General features: G+C 39.8%; 1 protein-coding gene across 6 annotated transcripts in view; it reads right to left on the bottom strand.

The window, feature by feature from the left end:
* The window catches only part of TNRC6B (trinucleotide repeat containing adaptor 6B), a 132,275-nt gene that overhangs the window by 13,905 nt on the left and 102,654 nt on the right, over window positions 1-15,716 (bottom strand). For 3 of the 6 annotated variants that reach the window (XM_063154585.1, XM_063154588.1, XM_063154587.1), the window contains 11 exons: window positions 13,943-14,068; window positions 12,753-12,884; window positions 12,117-12,212; window positions 11,713-11,890; window positions 11,190-11,324; window positions 10,852-11,028; window positions 6,274-6,420; window positions 5,924-6,019; window positions 2,646-2,915; window positions 2,140-2,210; window positions 181-320 (listed from right to left, as the gene is read on the bottom strand). In XM_063154585.1, the coding sequence (XP_063010655.1) occupies window positions 181-320; window positions 2,140-2,210; window positions 2,646-2,915; window positions 5,924-6,019; window positions 6,274-6,420; window positions 10,852-11,028; window positions 11,190-11,324; window positions 11,713-11,890; window positions 12,117-12,212; window positions 12,753-12,884; window positions 13,943-14,068 (1,568 nt within the window). The remainder of the gene's footprint in view (window positions 1-180; window positions 321-2,139; window positions 2,211-2,645; window positions 2,916-5,923; window positions 6,020-6,273; window positions 6,421-10,851; window positions 11,029-11,189; window positions 11,325-11,712; window positions 11,891-12,116; window positions 12,213-12,752; window positions 12,885-13,942; window positions 14,069-15,716) is intronic. The other 3 variants (XM_063154586.1, XM_063154591.1, XM_063154589.1) reach the window with 2 other exon arrangements.

Genomic DNA, 15,716 nt, shown 5'->3' with positions numbered 1-15,716 from the left:
AGTGCCTATACCATGAAGGTAAATGCACATATGCCACCTTTTAAACAAAACAGATGAAGAACAGGTTAAAAGCCTTTGGAATTCAGGAGGTTAGTAAAACTCAAAAATTTTCACTGAGTTTAGGGGCTTACACCACCGACCCCACACCCTCAAAGATTTTTGTCTCAAAACCTTGCTTACATGTGCAGTGCAGTCTGGGCCTTGGCCGCCTCCTGTTTGGTGTTGTATCGGATGAGGGCGGTGCCCTGGGTCAGGTTCAGATGGAATGTCAGCAGTGGGCCATGCTGCATGCAGATCGTCCTCAAGGTTGACCCATCAATCTGAGGAAGAACAGCCAGGATGAAACAGATGTTTGTAATTATTTCTCCAAACATATTTTAATCCTGACTTCGTCACAGTAATTGAAAAATATGCTGCTCTCAGAAAGAAAAACAGATGAAAGCAGTGGGAAGAAAGCAAAGGTGACAGAAGTTGATTTTCAAACAGGAACTGGTATATCTTGACTTCTCACCATTACATGGATTTTGCTTTAGTATGGAATAATCTAAATTATCTTTCCTGTTCATTTACAGCTTGAGTCCAGTCTTCCCTCTTTCACTGAGTTTCTTACACTGTCACTATCCTTACGTCGACAGTCTTTCTAGTAATTATACACAACTTGTACTTCTAACCATCTTCAGTCATCAGAATTTCTACTAAAGGAACCAGAATGCCTTAGTCTTCAGCCCTCTGATTTCAATAGAATGTATATAAACTACTTGTTAAAAGGTTTTTGCAAAACTGGAAATATCTCTACAATGAAATTTTTTAAAATTTATTTTGATTCTTCTTTGTCTTTGTGGTTTATGAAACAGTGACAGAAAGAGTCAGTGATTTTGCTGCCAAACCCACCAATGTTCATTCCATCTGAACTAATGTTTTCACAGCAGTTGTTGCCTACATTCCTTCTGCAGCAGTAACAGCTTGTTGCTTACCTCCAGTAACAGCTGCTCTCCCAGGTGTCCTGTACAGACAGATTCCATTCCTGGTGTGCCACAGGGACATGGGCATATGAATGGGATTCGTATGTGCAACTACTTAAGGAAGTGCTACTTTCTTCCTTCTTTCCCCCCTATTTTATAACACAGCTTCAAATGAGGGAAAAGGAAGTTGTGTGGTGGTATGGTCAAGGTTAAAGCAGAGAACCTTGAAATGAACATCTTGTTCTTTCCAAGCCTAACCATTCCATGAGTCTATGAATCCATCTGAACCTTTACACTTCTCTCTCTAGTGTACTGATCCACAATAAAGAGAGAATCCATAACGAGACAGCTATGATCTGTTTCTCTTTCCTACTAACTTAAACGCCTCCAAAATATATTCTTCTTCCACTAAATAATTCCTAAAGCAGCACTGAAGTATTTCACACAAGCCACACTTAGAACTGTGCTTTTTCTTCACATCAAGGTAAACAGTCTTTTTTACAGAAGGAGCACAGCTCACCATTTTGGGCGATCTTTTCCTTTCACATCAACCTTTTTTTGCAGACTGTAGAAACACGGTAAATTATCTGGCTGAAGAAGGGACTCTCTGTCTAGACCTCAGGATACTGCTGATAATCATATAAGCTGTTCCTAGGCCTTGAATACTAATTGTGAATGCTGAAACCAAGATCTCCACAGAATTCATTCAGAATGGCAGCAAGCTCTGAGAATACTTGCAGAAATAACCTAACTAGACTGGTTTTGGCAGAAGCGCTGGAAAAATTCAGTGGTTTCACTATGGAAACACTAAAGCAAAAACTGGCAGTTACATTAAATTTCTTATTGACAACATCCCAAAGAACAGCTATAAACCATTTCATATTATAGTCATGAAATTCACCCTCACTTCTAAGAAAAATCTTTCTGTTCAATTATTCTTTCTAACTCTTAAGTAAAGAAATGTTTTAACAGTCACATAGCAAAACCTGAACATCATAAAATTAGCTGAAGAGATTACAATAGAAAAATCAGTCAGACTGCAGCTTGGTTTAGTAGAAATATGTTACATATGTTGACAAATCTGATTTTGTCAGATTTTATTCAAAAAGAAACTACTGAATAATTCACAAATCTTTGCTAAAGCAAACAAGTCCCCAGAAACAACCACAGAAAATACCTGTGGAGTGAGATTGTGAAGAACCAGCCAGTAGCTAGGACGAACTGAGCCACCATCACTCCAAGTAGATGCTGCAAATTATAAGACAGAGTAATCAAGACAGATTTGATACAAAGAAAAATCATCTTTCTTTACAGTTAGGTCTTTCAGAAAAAATTAGCATTACCAGTCTTGCTAAAACATGAAAGTCTAATCTTCAGTCCTGAAAACAAAATGACATCTTTGCTCGCAGTTCACATCAAGATTAATTTTACTAGAGTTTATCCTTGAGGAGTTTCTCACATACAGCAAGGATCTAGTCTTGAAAGGCCCTAAGGAGCAGGTGTTCTCTTCTGGCAGTTCTCAGCCCTTCCTCACACATTCCCTGCAGCAGGACCTGGGATTCCATCCCCGACCACCCCAATTACTGACAGCAAATTTCCATTTCAAGAAGGAACTCTCTTTTTTCCTATTACCAGACAACTTCAACTTTCTTTCCCCCACACCACTGGCGCTGTGAAACATACATTGCTCAGGTCTGAACAGTGGTGCTGCAGTTGATTTGTTCTCACCAGAGCCAAGCCTTGAGTCCTGTGCCCCCCAGCCCCTGACCGATCGGGGTGCTGTGCTGTTCCATGGAGATGATGGTTTGGGGTTGGTCAGGCCAGGAGGTGGGCGGGGCAGCCCTGTAGTGTTCCTTGAGGAAATATGGTTTTTCCACATCTTGTTGGAGAGATGAGTGGGATTGTGTCCTATGGGATCTGGGGACCACGTTGATTTGTAATCACTGAATTTTGCTAGAAAATTAAAGAAATTGCATATATTAGAGAAACTTGTGAGATTAAGTACCTGTCCTATCACACTAAGTCTTTTGACTGCATTTTTATTGGAGACAAGCGTGAAACACAGGATCATACAACAGTTAATTTATCATACCAAAACCATACTTACACGTAGCCCATGCTACGTGTAAGTAAATATTAGCTTATTTTACACATGCTGATTTAAAAAAAGTAATATACCAGGATCATTTATGATAATGTAGCTGATTGCAGAATGTTACATCATTAATTAGATGAACTGCATTTTTTATGTCCACACTACATTTAATCTGAGAATTTCTTAAAATTTTGGCACTACTGACGTTTAATGAAATGGAACCTTCTTCATGCAAAAAAAACCCTGCAGAGCACTAAAAGGTGTATTCACCATTCTTGGTCTACTAAGCTAATGTTGCCTCCTAAAGATGTCCTCCCTACAAGACCAAAGCTTTCTTGAGAGCCAACAAAGCTCCCACAATGTTGACACAGCAGTAATGCATAGAGGGCTGCTTAGCTGTGCGACGGCTGGACTTCTCAACAATCTTGATAGTGCTTTTTTTTACTAGAAGGCAGGTGCCTGTTAAAAGACTTATAGTGGATATCCTTCACACATTTCAAGAACTCTTTATAAAGAAATGCAATAAAAGAGAAAAATAAAAGCACTCCCCAAAATACCACTATTGGTCATGCATATTTGTGAGCTCTGCCTAAGCCAGTTTTTAAAATAAGGCAGACTGCAAATTCTCCCACAACTTCTGACACCAAGGGACATTTCAAAAGTCATAATTCCTTGAAAATTCCTCATTGTTCTGCACTGAGAACCAGCCAACATGGACATGGGGTGGGGAAAGGCTGTGTCAAACATTATCTTAAACATAATGTGTGCAAATATGTGCATTTAACTTCAGTCACAGACAGTGGTGAATGTAATTTGAAATTAAGTGAAATAACACAGATTTATGATATGCCAGGGCAGCATGAAATAAACCCATCTGGAAACCAAGATAATAAAGCTTTCAGCATGTATAAGCATGCTTCAATTTACAGCTAGATCTCTGTATTTCCATGACACAGTGATGGCCAGTACCACCTTTGGTGGCCAAGCACTAACCTTTGAAAGTGCTTAAAAACCTGCTTTCACTGGACTCTGCTTTACAGATGGGTGAATTCTAAATTCTCAGTTCAGATGATTGGCTCTCTGACTGTAAAACACTTGTGTCCAGCAGACAGAAAGAAATAGGTATGTAGCAGTGGTCTCATTTCCTCAATTTGACCACGACTTCAATATTTTTACCTCTTCAGTCTTTCTTATGTGCTAGACAAAAATTAAGCAAAGGCAAGAAGTTGCTACATGCCACTCCTTTCCACAGGCTGTGGAACCTTCTCTGTCACTAGAATGCTGCATAGAGTGCTTCAAACCAAAGTCAGCTCACAAATCAGTGGCAAGAATTCAGTTTTTCTTAAGGACTAAAGAGCACTTTCAACACATTTGGTGAAGATGCTGAGGTAACTCCTGAACACAGCTTTCATTCAATATGATAAAAAAACCTGAAGCTCGAGCCAGATGTAGCTCTCAGCTCTGTTCATCACCCCTGTTATTTATACACAATTCTTCATTTTTAAGTAATTGTCAAGACAATGATGTCTTCAAGAAAAAATTCTGACATTTGCAAGAAGCTTAAAATCCAAATGGTTCATCTGGAGCAAGTATTTCCAGCACTTTACTGCAAAGTGTGTGCACAAACAGTTTTTTACCAGAAAGCTGCAGAGACCTTCTTATGAAGCATCTGAGACATATATTAAAGTTTATATATACAGGCCAACCATTAAAAGCAAGAGGACCAAATGTCTTCTCTGTCCGGATTTCAGGGAATGATGAGTGCTATAAAAGACAAGGCAAAACCATTCCCTTCACAGCACTCTCATGTCCTGAAGTTAAAGTAAATAAAATCACTCACCTTTACTAATACATACACAAGCAGGTAATATTTTAAAAGTTTGACTTGTCAACAGATTGTACATGTACTGTTTTTATCTTTCCTTTTGCATCTGCTGTTTCCCACTACTCATTCTTTAACTTGCATAATATGCCGGTTTTGGCTGGGGTAGAGTCATTTATCTTCATAGTACTTAGCATGGAGCTGTGTTTTGGATTTGTGTTGGGAATGATGTCTTAGGTTTTAGCTTTTATGTTTTTCAGATTCTGTACTGCTTTAATGTGTAGTTCTGAGCTTCATATTAAGGGGATGGTAAGCTCTCTTCACAGAGTAACTAGGAAAAAAACAATTCCTTTCCTAGCTTGAGACCAAAGACAATTGACCCAAATTTCAGGCCAAGAGCATAAACAACATGGACTGAAGAGAGAAGAACAAGAAGGATGGGACTTCACAACCTAAAGCTATAATTGGACAATTAACTCCAACATGCAAATGGACCAGAACTCATTAAAGTGTGAGACCTTGTGACTGGTCATCCTTTTTTGTGACCATTTTGGGTTCATCTTGGGTGTAACCCTGGCTGGGCTCTTGTACTGCCCAAGGTGTAGCCACTGAGGCCTTTTAATAAATACCTACTTTATTTAACTCTGCCTAGCCTCTGTTTTAGGACAGCCTTCACAAGGTATCACGAACAGCATGGATAAATACAGATGATTTAATTATGTTGCTGAGGAGTGCTTACACAGCATCAAGGCTTTTTCTGTTCCTCACATCCTCCCACCAGCAGGAGGGATGAGGGTGCACAAGAAGTTGTGAGGAAATGCAGCCAGGACAGCTGACCCCAGCTGTGCAAAGGGATATTCCATACTATATGGAGTAATGCTCAGCATATAAAGGGTGGGGAGAGAGGAAGGAGGGGGTTCTATTCAGTGTTTGTCTTCCCCAGTCACTGTTACACACAATGGACTAAATACTCCCAGTGGAACAACAGTGAACTAGTGCTAAATGAAAAATGCTTTGTCTGGTTAAGTTTCAAAGCCTGCATACCTGAAGTGCTATGAACGTTGGTGAAGGAATTGTCAGAGGCACTGTAGGGCCAGGCACCAGGTGAAGGCAGCGAGGTGTTGAGGGAAGAATTAGACCCTGTCAAAGAGAAAAGGAGAGAGAAAGAGGAGACCAAGTTCAGAGATTTCTGTAACACCATTAAACCTCCAGAGAGCCACGACTGTAGCAATGCCAAACTTTCAGGTGCCCCCAGCCACAGTGCAAAGGCGGGCAGCTTCCTTCTCCTTCTCAGACAAATGCAACAGACTGTTTGCCTGAAATGAGCACACGATCCTGAGTTATCAGACTGATAATCACAGTGATCAGCACAGAGCAGATGTGCACTGTTTTACCTGTGGTGTTGTCCCGCAGAAGTTGGTGGTCAGTATCTACAATGGGAGATGTGGCTGTCCCCCCCAGCACACTTCCAGGGGTCACATAGGGGTCAGATTCAGGGTCAATGTTTTGTATACCTTTCCATGGCACTCCTGGTTGGAACTCTGAGACAGGAGAGAAAAATGAATTAGATGCAATCACGGAAATGTTATTTACTAGAAGCAATTGCTGACAGTACTTCAGGATGGTAAACAACTGTCTTTTACACCATTCCTTAGGAGCAAAAAAAAAAGATTGCATGTTAGAATCGTAATCTATTTCACAGTTCCTCCCACAGCACTAGCTCTGGTTTCATATGAATACAGGTCTACACTACAAAAAAAGTTGTACAAGGGCATCCAGTACCCCTTTAAGTGCTTCTGCTTTGCTACATTCAGATGAGGTTTCAACAGTTTTAATAAATTCCATATAAGATGTGTAAGATTAGATTCTGTACACATACTTGGTGTGTGTGCAGAAGCCTTTCTCCAGGAAAGGCTACCTACTTTAGGAGTTTGGAAATACATTTGACACATCCCACTGTATGTACACACACACTCTATACATTACCTATCAATACTGAGATGAGATGCCTTGTGGTAAAAGTAATGTATATACTCATTGTCATTCTTCATGCTTCACAATGAGATGGGGATATACTTATCATGCTTTAGTTGGAACTATAGCTCCAGGCATGCCAGAATTTTAAGACAAGAAGATGAACTATATTAAATATGAACACACCAAGACTCCAACTACTGTAAGAAAGATCAGTAACTTGGCTCCTTCAATGAATACAGTGCTGTGGTCAGTTCTGGAAGCAGTGGTGCAAAAGTAAAACTGACAAACACAAGAACAAGTTAAGAATCTTCATATACTATGTGACAATTTGTGTAAGTGTGAGAAGAGTGCAAAGGTGGCAGATTCATCCCTTGCAGATACAAGTCCAAGCTACAGAATTCCTGAATTTTGGAAATAATTAATAATAGATTATTTGAGTGTAATTAAAGATTCATTATTAAAAGTGGGATCCAAGATGCACTCTCTAGAACGAAGCAAGGTAGGATGAATCTGACATGGAAGGGTTCATTTCAGTCACCTTTGCAATGAAGAATTATAGTCAAGACTATGACTTTCACAGACAAATGCAGAAGAAAATGTGATACTACTGGTTCAAATTATTGCCACGGCAAGGGCAGTATTAGACTGTGATAATGTACAGGAGAATCTGAGAGAAGAAAAAAGAAATATCCCACTGGGTCAGAACTATGGTCCATCTAGTCCAGTGTTTTCTAACAGCAGTAGGAGAAATACCATTAAGGGACAGAACACAAACCTGGCCACTATCTGTGGACTATTGGCCTCACACTCTCCCAGTATCCAGAGCTGTCCTAACTTAGATGGCAGAAATACCCTCTGCTAGCACCAGCTTGTGAAATTATTTTTCCATCATTTTATCCAATCACTGTTTCAACTGGCCAGTATCATCTGTCTCAAGAAGCTGTGAAAACAACATAACCTGCAAGTTCACCACTCCTGATGGAAAAAAAGCTCCCATCTCTTTAAAATTTACATCCTGTTAATTCTAGCATTTGCACTCATTGCAGGAGTCATGAACTACAATTCTGCATTTATCTTGTTCATTGCCTTCATGATTTTATAAACATCAGTTACATCTCCCTAACTCGACAAAATAATCCAGGTATCAACACTTTATCAGCAATCAGCACTGCATCATGCAAGGACTCCGCTCAGCTACTACCAAAATACTGCCATACCCCGCCTGACAAGCAGGATCTCCCTTTTGTTAAGGAAGAAGCAATACAGCTCTTGGGTCTACTCAAAATATCTTCTCTGTTCTGAGACAAAAAAATCCATGACCATAGGTTAGAACCTGGAAATTAGAACTTGTTTAGAGAAAAAAAAAAAAAAAAAACAAAAAGGAAGTCCAAGTCTTCTACTTGCAAAGATTCTGAGAATTTTTGAGACTGAAAATTAAGTGCACAGAAAGCTCTAATCAAAAGGTTAATGACTACACAAACAAGGCTCCAAGGATCAGGGGTATCATTCTTTATGAACACATTCACTCATCAATGTAATCCTGGTCTGGAAAAGCATTTCCTTGAACTACAGCATACTGACAAGTTTCCAAACTCTCCTTTGGGGCTGACAGTCGTTATCATGCACTCACCAACTCTTGTCTACAAACATGCTCTTTTATTTCTAGGCAGTAAAGACAACATGAAATGCATTTCTCCACTGATATCTGAAAGGTCCTTTCAAAAAGCTCAAACGTAAGATTACTGTGAAAACCATGACAGACACATCCAGGCCAGTTTGCTTGAAGTTTGACTGATCTTGAATGGGAAATTCGCAGTCTAAGTATGACCCAAGAATGCAAGTCTGTGCAGCATAACCAAACGACATAGCTCTCACCAATGCAGCAAAACTTACTCTCACCTCCAGCTGTGATATCAGTTTGATTGGGCACCACTTCATTTATCTTTGTGCTGAACAATACTGCTCTCTTGAATGGCAGAATTTCTGCAGCAGATGGCATTTAGGAGGAAAATGTGAAAGGTGTAGTCAGGGTGAATGCTGAGCTCCCACTGTTTTCATTCAAAGGCAAAATGCACCTATTACAAGAGGTTTTCTCTTCTGAACTCATTTTTGTTAACAACTTTTTTTCCAACACTGGGAAGAAGAATTCTATCTCCATGCCAGGAACTGACAGTGGACCTCATCTACAAGCTTGTAGAGAAGAACCTAGAGTAAAGGCCATTTTAGGTCTTCATTCTTTATCAGAGTGTTGTATTGATAAGGTAGATCTTGATTTCAGTTCTCCTTGACAATGAAGCCCATAGGTTAGACTATGAGACAGCTCAAGTGGCTGATGGTCGTGGAACAGTAACTTGTCCCAGCAGCCAATGGATCTCGTAAGAGCGGAACAGCAATGACTGAGTAAATGCCACCTGCCAAAACTGGGGATCTGTTACATGAGGGCTGCAAGCATAGTCTTGGGCTACTCTCACAAGTGAAATTTTATGTTCAGAATTTGTGAACTTCACTTATCCTCTCACCGTGGTGAGGCAGTCAGCAACAAAAAAATTTACTTATGACTGACAATGGGACTACAGATATCACTAGGGAAGGTCTATGATATCAACAAGGGGCAAAGAGTAGCTATCAAGCTTTTAAATTTTTTTTTTAGCTTTTTATTCTAACAGTTTTGGAACCAAGAACCTTGCCAAAGCCAGTGGCTGCTCCAAAACTTGGAAACATGGCAGAGCTGATCCTCATGTGTCTCTTGTAACATTCCAAGCAGTACTGTCCTAGTATAATACAGGGGAATGGTGGCCGAGTTCAGCAACGATGAGTCTGTGAGTGAAGCCTGAGAGAAGATTACATTTTGGGAGTTTCTGGCATTATGAACAGCAACTTCAGTCCAAAAAGCTCCATACCTAACAACCAGGCTGACAGAGGTATAACAGAAACATACCTACAGAATGCAGTGAGCAGTATGAAAGTTTGTGAATGTGCAGATTTTTTTGAGAGAACTAATTATTTAGCTCTGTTAGCTCATCAGAAGATGTTTTCCTGCTGGAGTTAGACACTGAGGGCTTCCCTCAAAAATTTTCAACTACATTTTCTAGATTTCCTGCAGTTGCGTCTGTCACATAGATTCCTATGCTTTCTGATGCAAGGTCTGTGCTACTGCTTTACCCAAGAGATGTACCTGGACTTTTACTTTTTTGTACTTGAGTTAGTAATGTTCCCCTGGAATGCAACTGTTTTCCAGACAAGAGAAAAATCACAGCAACCACTATTTGCTGAACCGCACCAGTGATTAATCTGTGCAACTTCAAGGACACCACTCTAGTTAAATGAATGTTTTATATAGGAAATTATGTGTATATTCAAATATACATGTACTTTTCCTAGAGAGTTTTCTAGCAGAAACATAAAATTTTGCCAGTGAAACTACAAAACTTTAAAAATGTGCCATCCCAAAAGCAAGAGACTTCTACCCCAGCCAAAAGACTCCTGAGCTGCAATCCTTTATGTGACATGAACACAGCTGAACCACAAGAGTGTGGTGTTCCCATCACCACAAAAAAAGCCCTACAAAAAGCCCTACTTCACATATTTTTCTTTGATTCCACCCTATCAATAATTTTTACACCGTGTCAATCTACCACAGCACAAATAAGGAATCAGTACAAAAGAAGGGAGATGTTGGTGTGTATTCTATGAACATATGTTCTCATTAAATTTTCTGTAAATGTAAAGTCACACAATCACAGAAGATAGGAGTTCACCGAACAAAAACCAAACACTTCTCAGGCAATTCAGCAGTTAGTTCATATTTAGCCCAACATTTTTTACTGGAAATTCACATTTATGTTCTACTTTAATGTGGAAGAAATTCCAAAAGCAAGAGTAAGCCAAGCCACCCAAGTATTTTCGTTGCAATGGTTACTTAAGTAAGTATGCTGAGGAAAGGTCCAGCATATCTATCCCAAAGCAAGGACACAAACCCTGCCCTTATGTAATACCTGGAGGCCAGCTGGCATTGCTGGATTTGCTTCCGATTTTGTTTGTTGGTGGAGATTTGGCAGGTAACCAACTATCACCAGCAGGGCCTGCGTGGCTGCTGAGCGGGTCGCCCTGGATTATGTCAAACTGGTTGTAGGGCGATCCTCCACGAGCCTTTCCAGGGGGCACTATTGCACCTGCAGCATTAAAAACACACATTTACACCTGGCAAAGGCTGCGATCTTCAGGAGCATGATGTATTCATACAAAAATATTCAAGATGCATACTGGTGAGGCAAAACAGTTTCATCTAAACTATTTCACCTCTGGGGAGATGATACTACAAGGGCATTCTCACCATTTTTGTGCATATTGGCATCTTGTGAAGCCACAGAGGGCAGCCCTTCCATCATAGTCCACTGCTTAAAGCGGGATTCTGTTCCAGCCTCTTTCCCTCCCACCATGCCATAATCCATGCCACTTGAGCCAAAGCCTGTGAAACAAACAAACAAATAAAACTCAATTGTCATCTTCTGTTTTGTTTTTAAGCATCTTTAAATGGGGAGTCATTGCAATCATAACAAAAAGGTGGGAAAAAGAAATCAACCACAGCAAAAGGTATGTTCAAGGGGCAACTTCCAAATAAGTGTGTTATGTCAATATGCCATGATATGCCTCCTTCTTAGGTTTGTCTTCTTCCCATGCAATGAAAAATAATTCAATTTGATTCAATTATATGACACTTGTCATAACCTTTGCTCTAATCCTTATACATAAATTACTCATCTCTAGACCCAGACATAAGTGACTAACACAACTACCATATTAATAATAGGGAAGCTACAGGCAATGCACCAAACCTACTTCCACAGAGCACTTACCACCTGAACCGTATCCAGGTATCTGCCCTTTGGTCTGTAAATCTGAGAGACCCACATTCAAAGGATTGGGTACCATGCTGTCTAAATGTGGCTTAGGCCCAACGGGGTGGGATGGCGAATGCTTCATGCCAGGCTGCCTCTGCTGCTGCTGCTGGAGGGCACTCACCATACGAGCAATCTGTAAATGGAAGAAAAACTGCTTCATCTATGCTATACTGCAATGCAAATTCCAGTAAACATAAAGAAACAGTGAATTAGAGGAGATACAAAAGACCTTGCTCTCCAAAAAGTGCACTGTGAAGAGAGCAGGTGATGTTACTGAAGCCAGCACCATCTCTACTGCAGACTGCATTTCCCCAGCAAACCTCATACTTCACATGACTGACAAAACCAGTGCCACACACCTGCTGCTCCTGCTGTTGTCGCACAGCTTGAGATAACTTTCTCTGGCTCTGTAACAGCTGTTGCTGCTGCTGCTGCTGAAGGAGGAGCTGACAAGCCTATAAGATAAGGGGGGGGTGGGAAGAGTGAAAATACAGAGCTCATCAAGCGAAATATAATTGCCAGGAGCTATTCACTAGGAAACGCTTGGCTCAGAAGTTAGGTAAACTGTTTCTCATTCCACTCACTCAAATAAAATGACAATGAATGCATTAGAAGAATACCACATCCCTCACTTAAATGTTAAATGTTTCTAATTTAACACTGTGCAGCAGAATTATTTGGTCCTGCTTTATTACCATCACTATGACTCTAAGTCTGAAGCTTTTTCTGAAGAAAACCTCATGAAAAATCCACAAACAACTTCTTTCTGTACAATTAGAGTCATTACTAACCCACTGTAACCCACAATAATTACATGGGCCTATTTGGTTTATCTGCTGCCTTCTAGCAGGACTTTACTACCCCAAATAGCAAAGAGGGGAATACTTGCACAAAATAACCTCAGTAGAACAAAACAGAATTAGAATAAGCATAAAAAGAAAACCCAGCAGACAATTTGCAAACTGTCTTGTCTCACAAGATTACTAGTTACTTACTAATTGAAACTGGGGAATCTGTGGAAGCTGGCTCAGCATGGCAATCTGTTGTGGAGAAAGCTGGGGGCCCATATTGAAAAGACCAGGATTCAAGCCACTGTTGGGAAACTGTTTGAGCATGGAGGCCGAAACCTGCATGGAAAGCAGTTACATATCCTGAACACACTGCTACCAGGAAATGATGATGAAGTATTTCTATACAGGAACAAGCATGACACCAATCTTCAATGGTGTTCTGGGAAAGACACTGCAGATTTATTAACACATCACATTTAAACATGCACAATCTATAACTTGGGCAGAGTGAATACCTCACTTAATTGACAGTATACAGTATTACATGTGCAGATGCAGACACACACACAAAGGTTATTCCCTCAACCAATCAGGTGCCAGAGACTGTACTAAATTTAAATGCTGATATTTATGCAGCTAACCAGTAATCACAGTACTGCATTTTCACATTAAAAACGTACTGCTTGACAAGGGAAAAGAAAGGCAGTCAGGCAGTCACTGGAGTAAAGAAACAGTGCCTCACAGAAAGAGTTAATCTCTTTGAACATTGAATAAGATATAGTAAAAGACAGGAGTAGGTGGAGAAGAATCCCTCCATTTCTCCCTGCATTATTGCAGAGTTACACAAGCACAATTCAAGAGAATCTCAAGAACTGTTCACCAAGTCCAAAGCAAAAGGTAAACTTGTACATTTGGAGACCCTGAGGTCTTAAGATTAAGCTCTGCAATGAAAATGTAACATGTAGCCCCTTCATCAAACCTCTCTTCTGGTGGGAGGGGGGGGGGTAAAGGAAGGACAGGACAAGACTACTTAAAAAAATTAAGCAACCTGTCACACTTCAGAAACACTGTAAGCTTTCACGTTTATTTGTTCTTTTTAAAATACTTTGCAAAAGCCTGTGTAAGACACAGGATTCCCAAATTCACTTTTGAGGTTTAAAAATACTGGTAGCGAGCATTTACAATCAACTGCCTTGGAATAATACAGAATGCCAAAGCTTCTGCACTGCGTTTTAAGTACTTCCACTATGAATTTTAATGTTTTTATCTTATCCAATTTTTCAATTTTTTAACATCAAATTGAGACCAAGACAGATGCATAAGTAACGTCAATGATGTGCTCTGAAGGCTGTAGCTCTACTTTTACAAGTAATCAGTTGCTATGAATTCCTTACCTGGGGAGAAAGGAATTGGGGAGGCACTTGCGCCCGGATATTGGGGGAAGGATTTAGTGGCTGCACTGGTGTGTGCATGCCCCTCGATTGTGCTGTGCTGTTTCCAAACAAACCATGATTGCCACCCTACAAAATTAAAGCAGTAGTGAGAAGACGAATCTTGCAGGCTATGCTAATAACTACATCTCAGTAACAATGAGCCAAGCTACCGACTTAAACAGAGTTCCCTTAGAATTACAGACGTTTGGCTAAAATCAGTAATATTCTACCTGGGCTAAAACCACTGTACTACATTTTTGAGATGCAGGTCGTTTCTCCTCGAACATTGGTCACGTTTATCTACTAACTTCAAGACATGACAAATCTAATGTTTTAATATTTTGCACTTTATGTATTGGGAAATGGAAACTTGGAGTACAAACAGCAAACTAAAAACTTCATTCCAACTGGCTTAAAAGCATGGCAAGACTCTAGCAACAATAATTCTGGTCCCCCATTTTAGACAAGACAGGTATTTTTCCTGAGTAGTTTGCTGAGATATCACTCACAAGGCTATTTTTTTTCCTCTGTAGGCCTTTCATTAACTAATACTATTTTAGAATTCGAATTCCAAAAATTTCCTTTCTGCCATGAAAACTTCAACATTCTGGATTTGAATATTTTCCTTCCCCTGTTCTCCCACTAAATTTGAAGAAAATTTTCAAGTGAGAAAAATAGTTGTGGGTTTTATTTTTTTAGTGGTTTATTTTCTAATACAAGAATACTTGCTGTTTGAGTTTTTCAATGAGAATTATTTACTGATTTATAAGGAACTTCTGTAATAAACCCTAATGCATGAACAAGACCCAGGAAAACTTGTGATTATGTTTCATGATTTCAGACTCTTCAGCAGACTTTTTTTGGTACCATTTTTTTAAAAAAAGTAAGAAATGCTACCAACAGTCTCAAACACTAACTAAGCTACATTCTCTTGCTTTTAAAAGCTGAACCTCATACTCCAAAGCATCCTTACATGCCATGAATTTGTCTTTTCAGTTTCAAGACCCTCAGAATTTCCCATCTCTTGCTATCAGGGTGTCTGTGACCCTCAGACACCTGGGGTTCTGAAGAGTGTATTTTCCACTCTTTAGCCATCATTCCCTATTCTGCCTGTCCATGCCAGCATTGTTGCACCCAACATAAATCTGTAATTCCAAACTGTGATTGTGCAAGCCTTCACTAAAAGCTTTCCTTCCCTTATATATCAGGATTTCATAAATCCTGTCATATCACTGTGCATAATACTCCTACCATTAATATTGTGTATCCTCTGCTATCCTTTTGCTCAAACACAAGAGTCTCCTCCTGCTTCTACACTGGCAGCACTATGGATTGCCTCTTTCACCTGCATCTCTCTCCACCTAATGTATCTTCTCATTCAGAAGCAACTCCTAAGCTTGCAGGAAGACAAACAAAAACTCCCAAAAGACAAAAGGTTTTACCCTGGAAAGAGGTAGATGGAGTCAACTACACACTAAAATTTTTGAGAGGCCTTGAAGCCTTAGTTACACTTTCAGCTCTCTCTATAACTCCTCTCTATAACAAGAGTTCTGCACACTGAGATCAACAACATGTCTTCAAATTTTGGACTTAATCTGATGTTTAACACTGTGTCACATAGAAACAGAAAGACAACACACACAAACACCATCATGTTAGGCATATGACTACATAAGCTAGACCAGCTGCAATAATTAGGTACTATTCTTTCATTTCCTAGTATTCCTAAACTATT

Source organism: Melospiza melodia, chromosome 4, assembly GCF_035770615.1.
Source record: "Melospiza melodia melodia isolate bMelMel2 chromosome 4, bMelMel2.pri, whole genome shotgun sequence".
NCBI lineage: Eukaryota > Metazoa > Chordata > Aves > Passeriformes > Passerellidae > Melospiza > Melospiza melodia.
This window is presented reverse-complemented; position numbering and strand designations above follow the sequence as displayed.